This window comes from Colius striatus, chromosome Z (assembly GCF_028858725.1).
Source record: "Colius striatus isolate bColStr4 chromosome Z, bColStr4.1.hap1, whole genome shotgun sequence".
NCBI lineage: Eukaryota > Metazoa > Chordata > Aves > Coliiformes > Coliidae > Colius > Colius striatus.
In genome coordinates, this window is record NC_084790.1 from 52,076,505 (window position 1) to 52,092,867 (window position 16,363).

At 39.5% G+C, this 16,363-nt stretch overlaps 1 protein-coding gene across 4 annotated transcripts in view; it reads right to left on the minus strand.

Moving 5' to 3' along the window:
* ZNG1A (Zn regulated GTPase metalloprotein activator 1A) overlaps positions 1-16,363 on the minus strand; it is a 28,084-nt gene that overhangs the window by 2,817 nt on the left and 8,904 nt on the right. For all 4 annotated transcript variants that reach the window (XM_010207636.2, XM_062018253.1, XM_062018251.1 and 1 more), the window contains 6 exons: positions 14,503-14,549; positions 13,706-13,792; positions 12,876-12,920; positions 10,476-10,532; positions 6,694-6,745; positions 49-117 (listed from right to left, as the gene is read on the minus strand). In XM_010207636.2, the coding sequence (XP_010205938.1) occupies positions 49-117; positions 6,694-6,745; positions 10,476-10,532; positions 12,876-12,920; positions 13,706-13,792; positions 14,503-14,549 (357 nt within the window). The remainder of the gene's footprint in view (positions 1-48; positions 118-6,693; positions 6,746-10,475; positions 10,533-12,875; positions 12,921-13,705; positions 13,793-14,502; positions 14,550-16,363) is intronic.

Genomic DNA, 16,363 nt, shown 5'->3' on the forward strand with positions numbered 1-16,363 from the left:
TGGCATGGGATGAGTTTCACGATTCTTCAGTTGACAGTGATGTATTACCTGAATAAAGAGATTTAAATTTTCTTCTTCTATATTTCCTGGAACTTCAAATGTTACTGTAGTTATACCCTGCAAATGGAAAAGACCCAGTTGTTACTACATTTCATTTCATTAATTTCAAGGCCTTCATAACTTGGCCTTAAAAAAAACCTCAAATATATACTCATGTCAAATTTCTTATTAAAGAATCTCCATTTCTGTTCTGCTCTAATTTGCTACAGTATCCTACAGTCTTTGGTTCTGTCTGGGTGTGCACGTAAGAGGTGTAACACTTGAAACAGTGTAATGCTGTGAGCTTCTTCTGTGTAATTCTTTGCTGTAGCTGATGTTTGTTCGCAAAGAAAGCCTAAGAATTTGCACTCTTAAAATAAGCTCAATCTTTCAAATACGTTTAAGAATGCTGTTTTCTTGGCATACTGCTGTGTCACAAATTCTCATCTTCATCACAATTCTATCAGACAAAAATGAATCAGCATGTTTTTCACCCATCTGTACTTGCCTATTATGTTATTAAGCTTTCAATAAATAGACTATGTAGGAATAGATTCTAAGAATTATTTGGTTGGAAAAAACCCTTTAAGATCAAATCCAACCACTAACTTCACACTGCCAAGCCCATCACTAAACCATGGCCCCCAGGACCTCAGCTACACAGCTTGTAAATACCTCCAGGAATGGGGATTCCACCACCTCCCTGGGCAGCCTGTGCCAGTGTTTAACAACCCTCTCAGTGAAAAAGTTCTTCCTAATCTCCAATCTAAATCTCCCCTGGCACAACTTGAGTCCATTTCCTCTTGTCCTACCAGTTGTCACTTGGGAGAAGAGGTCGACCCCCCACCTCACTACAACCTACTTTCAGGTAGTTGTAGAGAGTGATCATGTCTCCTCTCCGCCTCCTCTTCTTAAGCTAAACATCCTCAGCTCTCAGTTACTCTTCATCAGATTTGTTCTTTAGATCCTTCACCAGCTTCATTGCTCATCTCTGGACACAGTCCAGCACCTCAGTGTCCTTCTTGTAGTGAAAGACCCAGAACTGAACACAGTATTCAAGGAACGGCCTCACAAGTGCTGAGTACAGGGGGACAATCACATCCCTGGCCCTGCTGGCCACACTATTTGACACAAGCCAGGATGTCATTGGCCTTCTTGGCCACCTGGGCACACTGCTGGCTCACATTCAGGAGGCTGTTGACCAACATCCCCAGATCCTTTACCTCTGAGTAGCTTACCAGCCACTCTGCCCTAAGTCTGTAGCATTGCACAGTACCCAGCACATGGTCTTATTAAACCTCACACAACTGGCCTCAGCTCATTGATCCAGCCTGCCCAGGTCCCTCTGAAGAGTCTTCCTGCTTTCAAGCATATTTACGCTCACACTAGCTTTGTATCACCAGCAAACTTAGTGAGGATGCACTCAATTCCCTCATCCAGATCTGTGATAACAATGTCAAACAGAGCAGGCCCCAGCACCAAGTCCTGGGAATACCACTGGTGACCAGCCACCAATTGGATAAAGATATCTGCAAGTGACGTTTTATTCCAATACAATCACTGGCTTAGTGCTTAGAAGAGATTACTATCAAAAGAGAATACAAAAATAAATCTGTACTTAGTTAAACATTTATGTAAAAATAAAGGAAATAATAATGTGTCTTAAACTTACTACAGCCTCTCAGTAGCACAGAAGAACAGACAGAGAATTACTTTTCAAACAATCCAAAATTCTTTCAAAAAATTACTGCTTTCAGATGATTAGTTCATCTTAAGGGAAAGAAAAATCCAGTGCTACAAGCAGCAAATATATACATCTAATGACCAAGTAAACTCACCAAAACAACCAAGAACTAACACTTTTAGCAGCTTCAAAACAAGATAGACATAAGGTCACTGAGCTACACATATAGTGCAGTTCACTTTTGCTGATCCTCCAGATCAAGATAACAAGCACACTTTACCATCTAGCAAGGACTTGCAGCCTATTGTGAGAGGTGTGCTGCTCTCATTTACATCTTAACTGTCTCAACTACCATCTTAAATATGTGGGTGCTGAACTAAAAAGACAGTAACAATAAATTCTCAGTTTCCTACTGATGCAACAGCTCCACACTTACAAAAACAATAATTTCCATAACACAAGCATGCTGTGTTACTATATACCAGGTTATGTTATATAACATAACAAAACCACAAGGTTTTGGGGTTTTGCAGCCCCTGAGGGGACTGTTGCCCATGAGTGGACTGCAGCCAACTGGGAACACTTCAGAGAGGACTATGACTCTCAACTTACTCACTGAGCAAGATACCTGTACATGGACTGGGGCTCATGGGTGGCAGGGGCACTAAGGGACAGAGCAGTGTCAAAAGCAACAAGCAGCAAAAAGGAGCAGAAAAATACTAGAGAAATACAGACTCTAGTAAAAAGTCTCTCAATCTTTCTCATAAGCTCCCTTTAAGTACTGAAAGTCTGCAATAAGTTCTCCTTAGGTCTTTTCCTAGCTGAATAACCCTACGTCTCTTAGCCTTTCCCCACAGGAGAGGTGCTCCTGCACTGACCATTTTTGTGGCCCTTTTCTGATCCTACTCCAACAGCTCCATGTACCACTTACACTGGGAACCCCAGAGCCGGATGCAGTTCTCCAGGTGGGAGTCTCACACCTTTTCGTGTCATGGGCAAACTTGCTAATGGTGCACTCAAGTCCATCGTCCATGTCACTAACACAAGTGTTGAACAGCACCAGTCCCAATACCAATCCTTGAGGAATGCCACTTGTCACTGGTCTCCACTTGGCCATCAAGCCATTGATGGCAGCTCTTTGAAACTGACCATCCAGACAGTTCCTTATCCACTTGGCACTTCAACCATCAAATCACGTCCCTCCAATTCAGAGGCAGGGATGTTGTTGTGGGACAGTGTAGTCCAAGTAGATGATGTCAATTGCTCTCCCCTTATCCACCAACACCACAAGCCATTGCAGGCTGCTACCCATTCTTACCAGGCAAGACTTGCCCTTAGTGAAGCCACACTTCTGACAGCCAATGACCTCCTGATTTTCCATGTGCCTATTTCCAGGAGGATCTACTCCATTTTCTTGCCAGGCAGAGGTGAGAATGGCCTGGGGATCCTCAGATCTTCCTCTGCTCTCTTTTTAGAAACAGGGGTTATGTTTCCCCTTTTCCAATCAGTGGGAATTTCACCAGGCTGACACAACTTCTCAAATTGACAGACAGAGGCTTAGCCACTTCACCTGTCAGTTCCCTCAGGGCCTGCAGATGTATCTCATCAGCTCCCATGGACTTGTGCACCCTCACATTCCTTAGATAGTCTTGAAACTCGTCTTCGTGTTCAGTGGGGAGTTCTTCATATCATCAGTCCCTGCCTTTGCCTTCCACAACTTGGGCAGTTTGGCTGGAGCACTCATCAAGGTATACTGAAGCAAAAAAGTCTTTGAGTGTATCAGCCTCCTCTATATCCCAAGCAACCAAGTTTTCTGTCTCACTCTGGAGAGGGAACACATTTTCCCTATTTTCCTTTATCACTGGTATACCTACAGAAGCTTTTCTTGTTGCCCTTGATGTCCCTGGCCAGACTCAATTTTATCAGGGTTTTACTTTCCTAATCTGACCCATAGGTTGCTTAGATAATTTCTATGCATTCCTCCCAGGCTACCTGTCCTTGCTTCCACACTCTGTAAGCTTTGTGTCTGACTTTGTCCAGGAGCACCTTGCCATCCATGCAGGCCTCCTGGCATTTTTTCCTGACTTGCTCTTTTTTGGGATGCATCACTCATAAGCTCAGAGGAGGCAATCCTTGAACATTAATCAGCTTTCTTGGGCTTCTCTTCCCTTCAGGGCTTTATCCTATGGTATTCTCCCAAGCAGTTCCCTAACAGGCCAAAGTCTGTTCTCCTTAAGTCCAGGGTAGCAAGCTTGCTGTGCACCCTCCTTGCTGCCTTAAGGATCTTGAACTCCACCATTTCAAGGTCACTGCAGACAAGGCTTCCCTTGTGCTTCACATTCCACACCACTCTCTCCCTAGTGAGAACAGGTCCAGTACAGCATATTTCCTTGTTGCTCCTCTTATAGCTTGTAGAAAGAAGTTACCATCACCACATTCCAGGAACCTCCTTGACTGGTTATGCCTTGTTTTGTTGTCCTTCCAGTAGATATCAGGATGGGTGAAATCTCTCAAGAGGACCAGGGCTCCTGAGTGTAAGGCTTCTCCTGTCTACAGAAGGACTCACCAGCTCAGTCTTCCTGGTGAGGTGGCCTGTAGCAGACCCCCACTGTAATGTTCCCTGTCCCTGCCCTCCCATAATCCTCACCAATAGGCTCTTGGCTGGCTCCTTATCCATCCCCAGGCAGAGCTCCACGGTCACAGACACAGAGGACAACATCTCCTCCCTGTTGCCCCTGCCTGTCCTTCCTAAAGAGCCTGTATTTTTCCTTTCCGATGTTCCAGCCTCAGAAGCCACCCTATCACATCTCCATGATTACTCAAAATGACAGGGAAGACACGGAATGGTGCCAGGTTCAACCCATGCATCCACGGTATGGGACCTTAACAGTCTCCCTAGGACAGTATCTAAGAAAGTTGGCCAAGAAGTTGTAAAAGGAATACAACTACCACCTGTAAAACACTTGGAAATGTGCTGCTTTGCTATAGGGATACACCAGAGTTCATCATATGCTTCAAATGGAGCCTTCGAAAGATCGGGACCACTTAGGACTCATCACCATCAGACTGACTGTCATGACTGTACAAACAGTCTGCTAAAAGATGCAGTAGCAAATGCTCAGTAAGAATGACAGAACTTGAACGAAAACTCAGCAGATGGTACCACTAAACTGTCCAAAGAGGAAGCCATGTGACAAGGCATCCAATCTACTATGGAAACAGGAGGACAGTTTAAAATCAAAATCAGTTTAAAATTAAGAGTCTCACCAGGCAGCCCATGTTACAGTGCTGCAGAAATGTGAACACCATTCCCCAAAGTGCAACCACAATTTGACACTTTACTCAAAGTAAAGCAGCACAGGGCTTCTACAGCTGCTGCCCCCCAGAAGTTGCTACTGCAGTTCACATAGCTCTTCAAGCATATATAAGCTTACAAGGCTTAGGTAGGAGGGGACTCTAGTACTAAGGGGTGTGGGAAGAGGCCCTGTGTGTCCTACAACATTTTATGACCATTTCTGAAACCATACGACAGTAAAAAAACATTGCACGAATCTTCAGGCAGAGAAACACATGTCACCCTGTGAGACAGACACCTCCAGCCACTTGGGACTCAAGACTCTTAGAGGAGGCATGCCATGCCCTGCTAAAAAGGGTACATACACCCCTGAGAGACTGCAGCTTGTCTACCCACAGAGCAGGGGCTTTCTACAGTTACTAAGGGCCTTGCATGAACCACAGGGAAGGAAGAGAGCAACAGTGCAGAACAGAAAATCATTACACAAATGGCCCAACTTCCTATGCCACATGTGGCCTCACTGGGAAAACCTGGATGGACTAAGTGCAACATACTGCAGAAAACAGGGGAAGTTGAGAGAGAAGGGCAGAGAGAAGGGAGGACAGGTGTTCATGTAAGTGTAGTTGTTTTGCACGTGTTTTATTCAGAATTCAAATAGTAATTTGAAAGTTTTGTTGCCTGAAAATAAAGTCAGTAATTCCCTGGCTTAAGATTGTTCTGCTTTTGAGAAGAGTCTAAGCAGAAAAAGATATTGTGACCATAACATTTGCAGAAGAAACAAACAAAAAAAATTAAAAGGGAGCCTTTCTAGAAAAAGGGACGATGTACATGACCTTCCTTTTGTTTACATTCATCTTTGAAATCAGACACTGATCACAAAAAATACTGTATTTGCTCAAAGAAAAGACACAAAGATACAAATGCTATTTGCAGAAATGCTATTTGTACACTGGGAGAGAAAAGATTCTGCCCTGATGTTTATACACACACACTGGGTTGTGTATCAGGCTGGAAGAAAGAAGGAACACATTTTAGAGTTCAACTTGACATTTTAAAAATAACACAAACGTAACTATTTCTTTTTTTTTTTAGCATACATGTGCATACAGAACAGAAACCTGCATTTACAGGGCAGAATCTACCTCACTGATAAAAGTTAAACTCTTACTACTTCTTGTGAAAATAGTGGGAGGCACTCATAGAAAGAAATCTACACACACCTAACTACTCAGTCAAGTTTTATTACAGCTTTAAAGAATTCAAAGTCATGAATAACATCTCCCTAATATCTACAATCACAGACAATATTTGCATAGAAAACCTACAGAATAAAGACTGGCTAAAAAGTTAGGACTTGACCCTGCAAATATTAAAATATAAGTGTTATTTGTCTGTTTTGGTAACACTTTCCATGTCAATCAATCAATGATGCAACTGTCTGGAGCAGTGAAAGCCTATATGCCCTTTTTGGAAGACTTAATATATTCATTTAGAATCTATCTACACTAAAGCACAGTCTTACAAGTATTCTATGTTGTATTTCAAAGACCTTAAAACACATTCCTCCCTAACTGAAACCTTCTGAAAAGGTAACATGATTTGTATGCAATGCTTGCAATTGTACTGAACAACGTTGTTGCTACAGGAAGATTGGAGCAGAGTTTTCAGTAATTACCTTATCTAGATGTGCATGTCTTGTCTTTACACATTCAAGCTTTTTCTGCAAACTGAAAATAAGTAAAGTTAAACATCACATTTCAGTAGGATGGACAAAATATAATTATTTCAAAATTTAAATAAATCCTTCAGTATTGCAGAGTAGGTCTAAAATATCAAATATAGGCTATACACTCAGAATAAGCTTCAATTCTTAATTCAGTTTCAATCTCAACATAAAGACACTTAACTGTATTGGTTGGATCTAGTTAATGATTTGTGTTAGAATGCTAGGCTTTTTAAAAATATAAATACAATTAGATTATAGTAATGATTTGCAACATCTCTGGGATTTTAAATATTTATACTTCAATAGGTACAACACCCTTGATAGTCCTTTTTTGTAGGAACAAAAGGCAAACTACACTATTAAAGGAAGAACGGAAAAACAGATCACAGGAATTTGTCAATTTATCAGGTGTTTTTGAAAAAACGTTAGAAGACTAGAAAAGCAAGAAAAAATGTAACATGATAACATTAAACGAAACACTATACACCAGATTCCATTTCAACTCTGCTGGACAGCTCACTCCTCCTGCATAGTGTGCCTGCTAATTTAAAACCAGTAGTCTCTACTTCATAAAGAAACCTGGGACCTTGTAAAGGCCTCAGGATCTTATTGCATCATTTTGTGTGATGATATAACATTTTCCTGCCACTTTAGATAACACATCTGTATAAGTCTTTAATCCAGAGGGTGCAAAATATCTTCAATTACTGTTTCTGCCTGTACTGTGTTTGTGTGGAGGGGTATATTTGGTACAGGGAGAGGCTGCAGTGGTGGCCCCTGTGAGAAGCTGCTAGAAGCAATCCAGGCTCCAAGTTGGACCTGCCTCAGTCCAAGGTCAAGTCCATCAGGCACCTCTGTGAATATTTAAGAAAGAGAAATTTGCAGTGGGAAGAGGAAGTAGGAGAGACACAACCATGCAGACCCCCAGGTATCTAGCAACAGAACATGGGGTAATGGGATGAAGATGGAACACAAAAAGTTCCATTTAAACATAAAACTATTTTACTGTGAGGGGAACAGAGCCCTGGCACAGGTTGCCCAGGCAGGCTGTGGAAGACCTCCTTCCTCGGAGGACTTCAAGACCCACCTGGACATGTTCCTGTGTGACCTAATCTAGGTGAACCTGATTTGGCATGTGGGTTGGACTAGATGATCTCTAAAGGTCTCTCCCAACCCCTACCATTCTATGATTCTATAAAATGGAACTTCATTTAAGCAGTGTACAACCTTCATAGTCCTTTTGGAATTTCCCTTTAAATGCTGTAATTTTGAGTTTTTCCTGTTTTAATACTAAGTATTTAGAACCTCTAAGAGATCAGAGAGAAGACTAGACCGAGGAAAGGAAGAAAGGACTTTGTTTCTGTCATCTCCTTAACGACTTCAGATTTCCAGAGCACAGCACTTCACAGTACACCTTGCAGAATGCTGCCTAATATTATAGCTAATCACATCTAACTGTGAATTGATATTGTCAAGAATGATCCTTCACTCGTTCACATCATCTGACTGCTTTCTCTCCCTCAATGTCTCTAGGACAAATCAGTTTAGCTATCTGATCCACCATAAGAACTCAAGGCATGGGTTTATGATCTAAGACTTATATATTGCCCATAAGGGTATAGTGGCTTTCTTCCTCCCTTAACTTTCTTTTGAAAGCCTATTCTGATACCTCCTGGACACTGCCATTGGTACAGACGTGACTGGTACATTCAAGGAACTCAAAAGAAACAAATGCTACCTTTCACAGCAGTGCTAGAAAAAAAAAGAAAGGGCAGCAGAGAGTCAGAAAAAGCAGACCATCCTTTGGGTAGCATTGTATCAGTTCACTGGAAAAATCTCATGAGTACATCTTATCTACTACAGGTTTTTAGCTTGCATCTTCTTGATTTGTGTAAAGCATTTGACACTGTCCCACAACAACATCCCTGACTCTGAATTGGAGAGATATGATTTGACAGATGGAGCACTTGCTGGATAAGGAACTGGCTGTATGGCCGCACTCAAAGAGCTGCCATCAATGGCTCAATGTCCAAGTGCAGATAAGTGACGAGTGGCATTCCTCAGGGGTTGGTATTGGGATTGGTGCTGTTCAGCACTTGTGATGGTGACATGGATGATGGGTTTGGGTGCAGCCTCAGCAAGTCTGCCCATGACATCAGACTGTGTGGTGCAGACGACATGCTGGAGGGATGGGATTGCCATCCAGAGGGACCTGAGCAGGCTGCAGGTGTGCCCATGCAAACCTCACAAAGTGCAACAAGTCCAACCACAATCTTGCACAAGTCAGGGCAATTCCAAGCACAAATACAGGTTAGGCACTGAGTGGATTGCAAGCAGCTCTGAGGAGAAGGACTTGGCGGTGTTGGTTGAAAAGCTCAGCATGAGCCAGCAATGTGCACTTGCAGCCCAGAAGGCGAATTGTGTCCTGCACTGCATCCCAAGCAGCATGGGCAGTAGGTCAAGGGAGGTGATTCTGTCCATTTATTCCACTCTGGTGAGATCCCACCTGCAGTGCTGCATCTAGGTTTGGGGTTCCCAAAAGAAGGACAAGGACCTGTTGGACAAGGTCCAGAGGAGGGCCATAAAAATGAGCAGGGGGCTGGAGCACCTCTACTATAAAGACAGGCTGGGGGGGTTGTGGTTATTCCACTTGAAGAAGACCTTACAGTAGTTTTCCAATATCTAAAGGAGGCTTATAAGAAAGCTGAGGAGTGACTTTTTACGAGGCCATGTAGCAATAGGAAAAGGTTGAATGGCTCTAAACTGAAAAAGGATAGTTCTAGATTACATATTAGGAACAAGTTCCTCACCATGAGGGTGGTGAGGTATTGGAACAGGTTGCCCAGAGAGGCTGTGTCTGCCCCATTCCTGGAAGTGTTTAAGAGTAGACTTTGAGCAACATGGTCTAGTGGAAAGTGTCCCTTCCCATGGCAGGAGAGTTGGAACTAGATGATCTTTAAGGTCCCTTACGACTCAAACCATTCTACAATCCTATGATTTTGCAATTCTTGCCTCTTTGAATATGGAAGTAGCTACTTTCCTTTACCAGAAGTCAACAGTGTGCATCCAGGAAGAAAAATGAAACTGGTAACTGCCCCTAGCTGCACATCCTCTTTGTTCCTTCATGACTGCCCCAGTGTTCCTTGCTTTCTCCACCAAACAAATTTGGCACACAAGGTGAATAGAAAGTCCTTTTCTCCTTTCCTCCAATTTTACTTTTCCACCTGCCTAGCACACTGCAGCACACATTTGGCATAAAGAGCACCCAAGAATACGGAACACATCAATCAGAATTTGTAACAGCTTTGTCTTTTGTGGAAACTCAGTCTTCCATTGTCTTCTGTGAAAACTAAGGAGGCCTCCAGTTTATTGTGACACGAAGTGAGAAGATTTTTTTTAAAACCTTCAAGAGAACTAGAAAACAGCACAGAAATCTATTACTAGTAGTAAAGCAAAACTTGCTTTTTGGGGACAAAAAACATCCAACCATGTTGCTTCAGTTAACTCATCTGTCTCACTTAGCTTTACAAGGTCAAAAAGCTTTTATTGCATGCATTTCAAGTGGAAAAAAGTTCTGTCTCAGATTACCACTTAAAGTGAGAACTGCAAACAAGCGACTAAACTCTAATTTCTAACAGAAACTCAGATGCAAATTTGAGATAGGATTTGAGTGTGCTTATTTCATACAACGGATGCTATTTTAATAAAGGACAGAGAAATTATCACCATACCTTATTCCAGATAAGCTGTCAAAGGCATGTAGGTCCAAAACATTGGAGAGATCAACTCTAAACAGAGAGAAGAAAGAAAGCTTTGATTTTACTATATTTCAATACTGTGTATACTTAAATAATATTTTTTAAATGGTTCACTGAAGGTAATGTTGGTTTTCCTGTTCATCATATCAATGCCATCAATACTTGGCCTTATTTTTGCATGTTGGTGGCTAGTATTGTTTCCTACAAGGAAATGTAGTGTTAATTTACATAGTAATATATAAGCACAGAAACATAATTTTAAAAAATATAGTTAAATACAAAGTATTTCCAAGAAAGATTAGAAAATCCTTCATACTGGATGCCTGAATAATAACTCATGCTCTCTAAATTGGAAAAGGAACCCCGAAGTTTGCAGAAATTACTCTGCATCCTTAATACAGACTGTCTCAACACACACTCAAACCTCTGGAATACACATAGCTTATACCGATACACTGTTAGCAAACAAAACCAAAATACACTATAAGGCAAATGCCACTATGAAGAATTTCAGCTCTAACAACTGAAAAAGACAAAAATGCAACACAGAACAGACAGCACTGATTGTATTTACTTGTAAGAACAACTACCAATGCATAAGAAATTCTTGTTATAAAAGCAAAATAGGTTTCACTGCTAAGAGCAATTGATAGCATGCTAAATACAAGGAACATATGAGAGTTTGAAAAATAGACACCTCTGGACTGTGGATGGTATTATTATACTTCTACATCCAAGAACAGCTTTACAAAGCAGTTTCTATGATGAGAAGTTTATAACACAAACCACACAGATAATCCCTCAGTGACAGTTGTTCTCAGAAGTATTAAAAAAAAAATCATACAGAAACACACAAGAAAGTGCTACATTGGTTCCTTTTAAATGTGGGCTTTTAAGGGACAAAACTTCCTATGTAAAGAAGACATGTTCTCAAATAACTAATAAATGCTAATAAATTATTTTTGTGCTTATTTCACTTTTGGAATATCTAATCATGGTAGAAACAGTATGTGTCATTTACTACAGAATACTTACTATTAAAAAAAAGAGAACTGAATCTGAAGTCCACTTAACCTGGCTACCATGAGACACACACACGTGCACTGCATATATTGGATCTCTTCCTAATGGACATGGACAGATACTGATTCAACACACAAAGCATGAAGTTTCATATCCTCTTCACAAGCTATGTTGGACAACATCATAACCTTTACAAAAACCTTTTTTATTTCCTTGGGTCCCAAATTTGCACCAACTTCATGCAATTTATGAGCTATTTATCAGTAAAGACCTTGCTGCTTCTCCCCCTCCAGATCATTTTGTTGACCATTTCTGTACTTTGCCTTGCAAATAAAGAATAAGGAACTCATTATCTGCTTTCTCAAAATCACTTCTTGTTCTCATTAAAATCATCATGTTGTCATTTGTTTGATTCTAGCTGGAGCAGTATGATTCAAATCTTTCTCATGTGTTTTCCTAAACCCCGATCACTCTCCATTACTTTCTTCCCCATTTAATTCCTTATAAAATAAGAAATCTGAGGCAGAAATTTGTTTTCAAACAGCAGAAACTTCTCCTTATAAACTTCCCTGCACTGCTTTCAAGGATATTTTGTAGTAACAACTTCTTTGCAGCAGCATTACAAGTGAGAAAAAAAACCCTATAAGCTGACATAACAGCAACAAAACACTATAGTGCAAGTGATCAACGATTAGCTCTGAGTCTTGCAAGTTATTCTTTACTTACAAGGTCTAGTTAACAAGGTATGAGAAACTTCGAATTTCTACCTACAGTGGTCCCTTTAAAATCTGTTACATTTTTGGAAAATGCTGCAGGTATTTAATCTATATCTGCATTAGCATTTTTCAGGAACGTTCTAAATGCTATTACTCCGTAAATGGCAAAGTGACTAAAATGCAACTTTTGTAATTAAAAGTCATATTCATATTAAACTTAGAACTAAATGCAGGTTTTGGGGAAAAAAACAAATAAAGCTCAAGCTTTTGGAAAATCTAGTTCTCACCTTAATAAGAATTATTTACAGTTATACTGCAAAGACCCACCAGTGGGCTAAATTTTTTATTACTATTTTTGCAGACTTCTGTAAACTAAGCTATGTATTACTAGTGCTTTAATTAAAAAATATACATCAGAGTGTAGGATGTGAATGGTAATAAAGGAAAACAATTACTTTAAAAAAATTGCTTTATCTAGATTCTTGTTCTTACAATAAATACTGAGTTAGATATTTCCAGTTCAATTCCTACACACAAAATGACCTAATAGCATACTTAAATCTGTCACAAAAGAAGCGGGATCTGGTACCTAGCAACAGTGGCCATTTAATATCTTGATCTGGTCATTTAATACCTTGATCTTTGCGTCTCTAGAATTTTAACAAGTCCATTTATTGATCTAAAACAAAATAGAAAAATCAGAAGTTAGATGAAAAAGCAGCAGTAAAACGTTGCTTTAACAAAAAAGTAAACTGCAAAAAGCAGCATGAGAAATACCACAACAACAACCCCACTCTTTTACCAACTTGCTGAACAAACCAACAGACATCCTGCAGACTTGGTTTTTCTGACTTTATCCCCAAAGTAGGAGTTGGAGAACTTAACAAGTTCTGACAAAATACTACCCACGAGAATACTGTTCTCCTATCCAAGACCCCTCATGATACACTCTGCTGCATCTAAGCACATGAAACTGAAACATTAAAATTTTTAAATACTTTAAATTTTGGTTATCATGGTATTGACAGAAAAAGATGAGGTATGTCTTTGCTCATTAATTTGAATCAGACCACTGGTTCTTCTGCAACCATGACAATTATCTGGGACCTCCTCCCTACTGTGTTCACTAGTGAACTCTTATCTACCAGTCGGTTTTTTTTTCCCCAGTGCCAACTTCGAAAAATGGGAACAGCTGCTCAGAAGTGTAGGTGTGTGGACACTTAAGATTGTCCTCAGTAACATCAAATCTTACCTAAACAGGCAAACTGCTAAAATTGCGTAGGCACATAAAAGTATTGAAATAAATGCCTTTAGAAGGGGCTATCTTCTCCCTTCTGAGGTAACAATTTGTGTCAATGTAATCATGAGATCTAATTTCTGTGTTAACACTCAAATAAGTCACCATGTTTAAATAAAAATAACCTTTGAGCCAGTACAGTCTTAGTTATGCCAGAAGTTTCATACCTGACAGATGTTCTGACTTTATCCAGTTCTTCCCCTGAAACCAAATCTGTTTTATTGATGATTATAAGATCAGCTAATGCAACTTGCCTATGCATTAAGGAATAAAAAAAAAGACAACATGAACAAACACATACTTTATCTGTAAGACAGAAACATCATCTCTCCATTACATTAAAAAAAAAAAAAAGTATGATCATTGTTAGCACAAAAAGGTGAGCATTAATCAAATTAGAACATGATGGATTATGACTAAACTAGTACTGGTTTCTCCTTTAGTTGCTCTCCTGTGTCATAAGAAAAGTCTACCAGCCTACAAAGGCTTGCTAGTTTTTTGGGTTTTTTGTTTTTAGATGTCACCTAATCTAAAGCGCTTGCTGATTTACAAACTTCACAAGCCCCTATTTCTCTGGCATGTTCATACTTGAAGTCTGTTTGCTTTACAAAGACTTCAAGGCTTAGTTGCCCTAATCATTGTGACCCCACATCTAGGAGAACTCCTCTACCTTTCATTCGACTTCAGGCATCTGATAGATCCTACCATGCAACTCTGTCCTTCCCACAGCACAAGCAGTTCCCTTTCACTTATGTAAACTCTCATTCCTCTTAAAAAACATATTGCAAGACTCAGGTGTTGTCAGAAAGACCAAATGGAGCGTGAAGTCACTTTTCTATTTTTCACCTTGGTTTAAAAGCCAAGGAGGAGAAAAAAAAGCTTTAAAAAAGATGCCATTTCTAATAAATTTCTATACAGCAAGGTTCCTAACTGTGATATATAAAATTAGTTTGTATATCCATACCGAGACGCTTCATTGACAAGGTCTTCCGGCTTTTGCTCTGTCAAGTGCTAGACAAAAAGTAAAATTATTAGATTAAACATATTCAAATTGCATTTCAATTAATTTGCAGTTAGAGGAAGTCAATATCAGTGGAGGTGTGTTTTTCACTAAGGTACTAAGAAAGCTGGTATACAGAATTTTCCTGTAAAATGATGGTGAGAAAGTATATTTATATATTTTCTATTACTAAAGCTTATCATTTCTTTCACAATTCTCTTTTAATTAATTTTATTATTAGAATGCTAAGGAGTTGGAAATCTGTATTTTATTTAATTACTTTCAGAGTTACAATGACAGTAAAGTCACTGTAATATACAGTAACCACGGAAAAACATCTCTGAAGTACTGTAATTTTACTCATAAGTGTGACGTCAACTGTTAAAGATGGGTTAGGCTTGCAGTATAGGATTTCATATGCCTGACTGTGTATTCCCTTTCCCTGAAAGAGCTGACAAACCATACTTGGTAAACAATACTCGTGGTAAAAATTTGCAACTCTTTTTTTCTGGGTTTGTACAAATAATTCACTACTCCTTGGCAAGTCTGCCCATGCAGCATGTTTAAGTTGTAACTGGACAGAAGACAGATATTGCTGACAAAAGCAAGAGCCTATAGTTATGCTGCAGGAGTTTAGTATCAGCTGCAGCTCTGTGCTCTACCTTTCTGCCCAAGCTAATGAAGAATTAGTGATGATAAAAAAAAAAGCCTGCATCTCAAGCAGCAGCATAAGATTTGGCAAAACAAAGCCTTACTTAAATTAGGCAGAGCAACAGAGTACACTGAAGCAGCAAAGGTTCAGCTACAAATTATTTTCTGCCAACTCTAACACAGAGGCTGCAACCTACAAGAAAGAAGCATCACAAACACCTGGAGGCAGTAAAATTTTAAATTGATGTTGTAATATTAGTAAGAGCTGATCACTCACACCTTACATCTCTGGGAATATTAGATAGTGCATTTCTTCATCAGCTTTAAATGTACCAAATATTACTTTAATATTATTTTATAATTTGGTTTTAAAGAAAAGGAAACACCAAACAAAGGTGGGATTAATTGTTAAGGGAAATATGTAATTCTTTTAAAAACAGAAAACTGTTTCTTCAAGTAGAATTACTAGGCATCTAACCTCATCTGACTTGAAAAACAAAAACAAGTTATTGCATACTGTCAGTCTGTCATCTTTAAAAAAAAGAAAACAAAACAATTTCCTGAATGCCTACAACCCAAGCAAAGCGTAACAACAGGATGACTGGGAGGGAATTTCTCCTCTGACATTTTCTTTGTAATCCTCTGTGTATTGATTCTATTGAACTAAACATTGTCAGATTTGTTGCCCTGAAAAGAACAATGTCAGTAGTCCACATGTCAAATCCTGAAAGAAGAAAACTGTCACTTCACATTGTCCAACTGTTTGCCCTTGATTTAAAAAAAAACTAGTATTTCATGTTGCTGGGTGACAAATCCATTACAGTGAGAACCTATGATATCAATTACAACTTCAGTTTGATTTTGGATGACTGGTCACAGGGTACTATTTGTCAGCTTTTCTTGTGATAAGTTAGTTCTCTGAAGCATGACATCCTTAAATTGCTGCCTATTATCTCAGTGTCATTAATTACCTGTATGGCTTTCAAAATTCTTTGAATCACAAGCAGAGGTCAAGCTTTGAAACCAGAGGAAATGCACAAGTTACCAAGTCCTTTATACAAATCAAAAGTTGCTAACTTGGCATAGTTTTGACTACTCTGAGTCAATGTCAGTCTTATACAGGCTTACTGATTAAATAATCTAAGACTCTTCAGTAAGATGTTAAACATAGTAA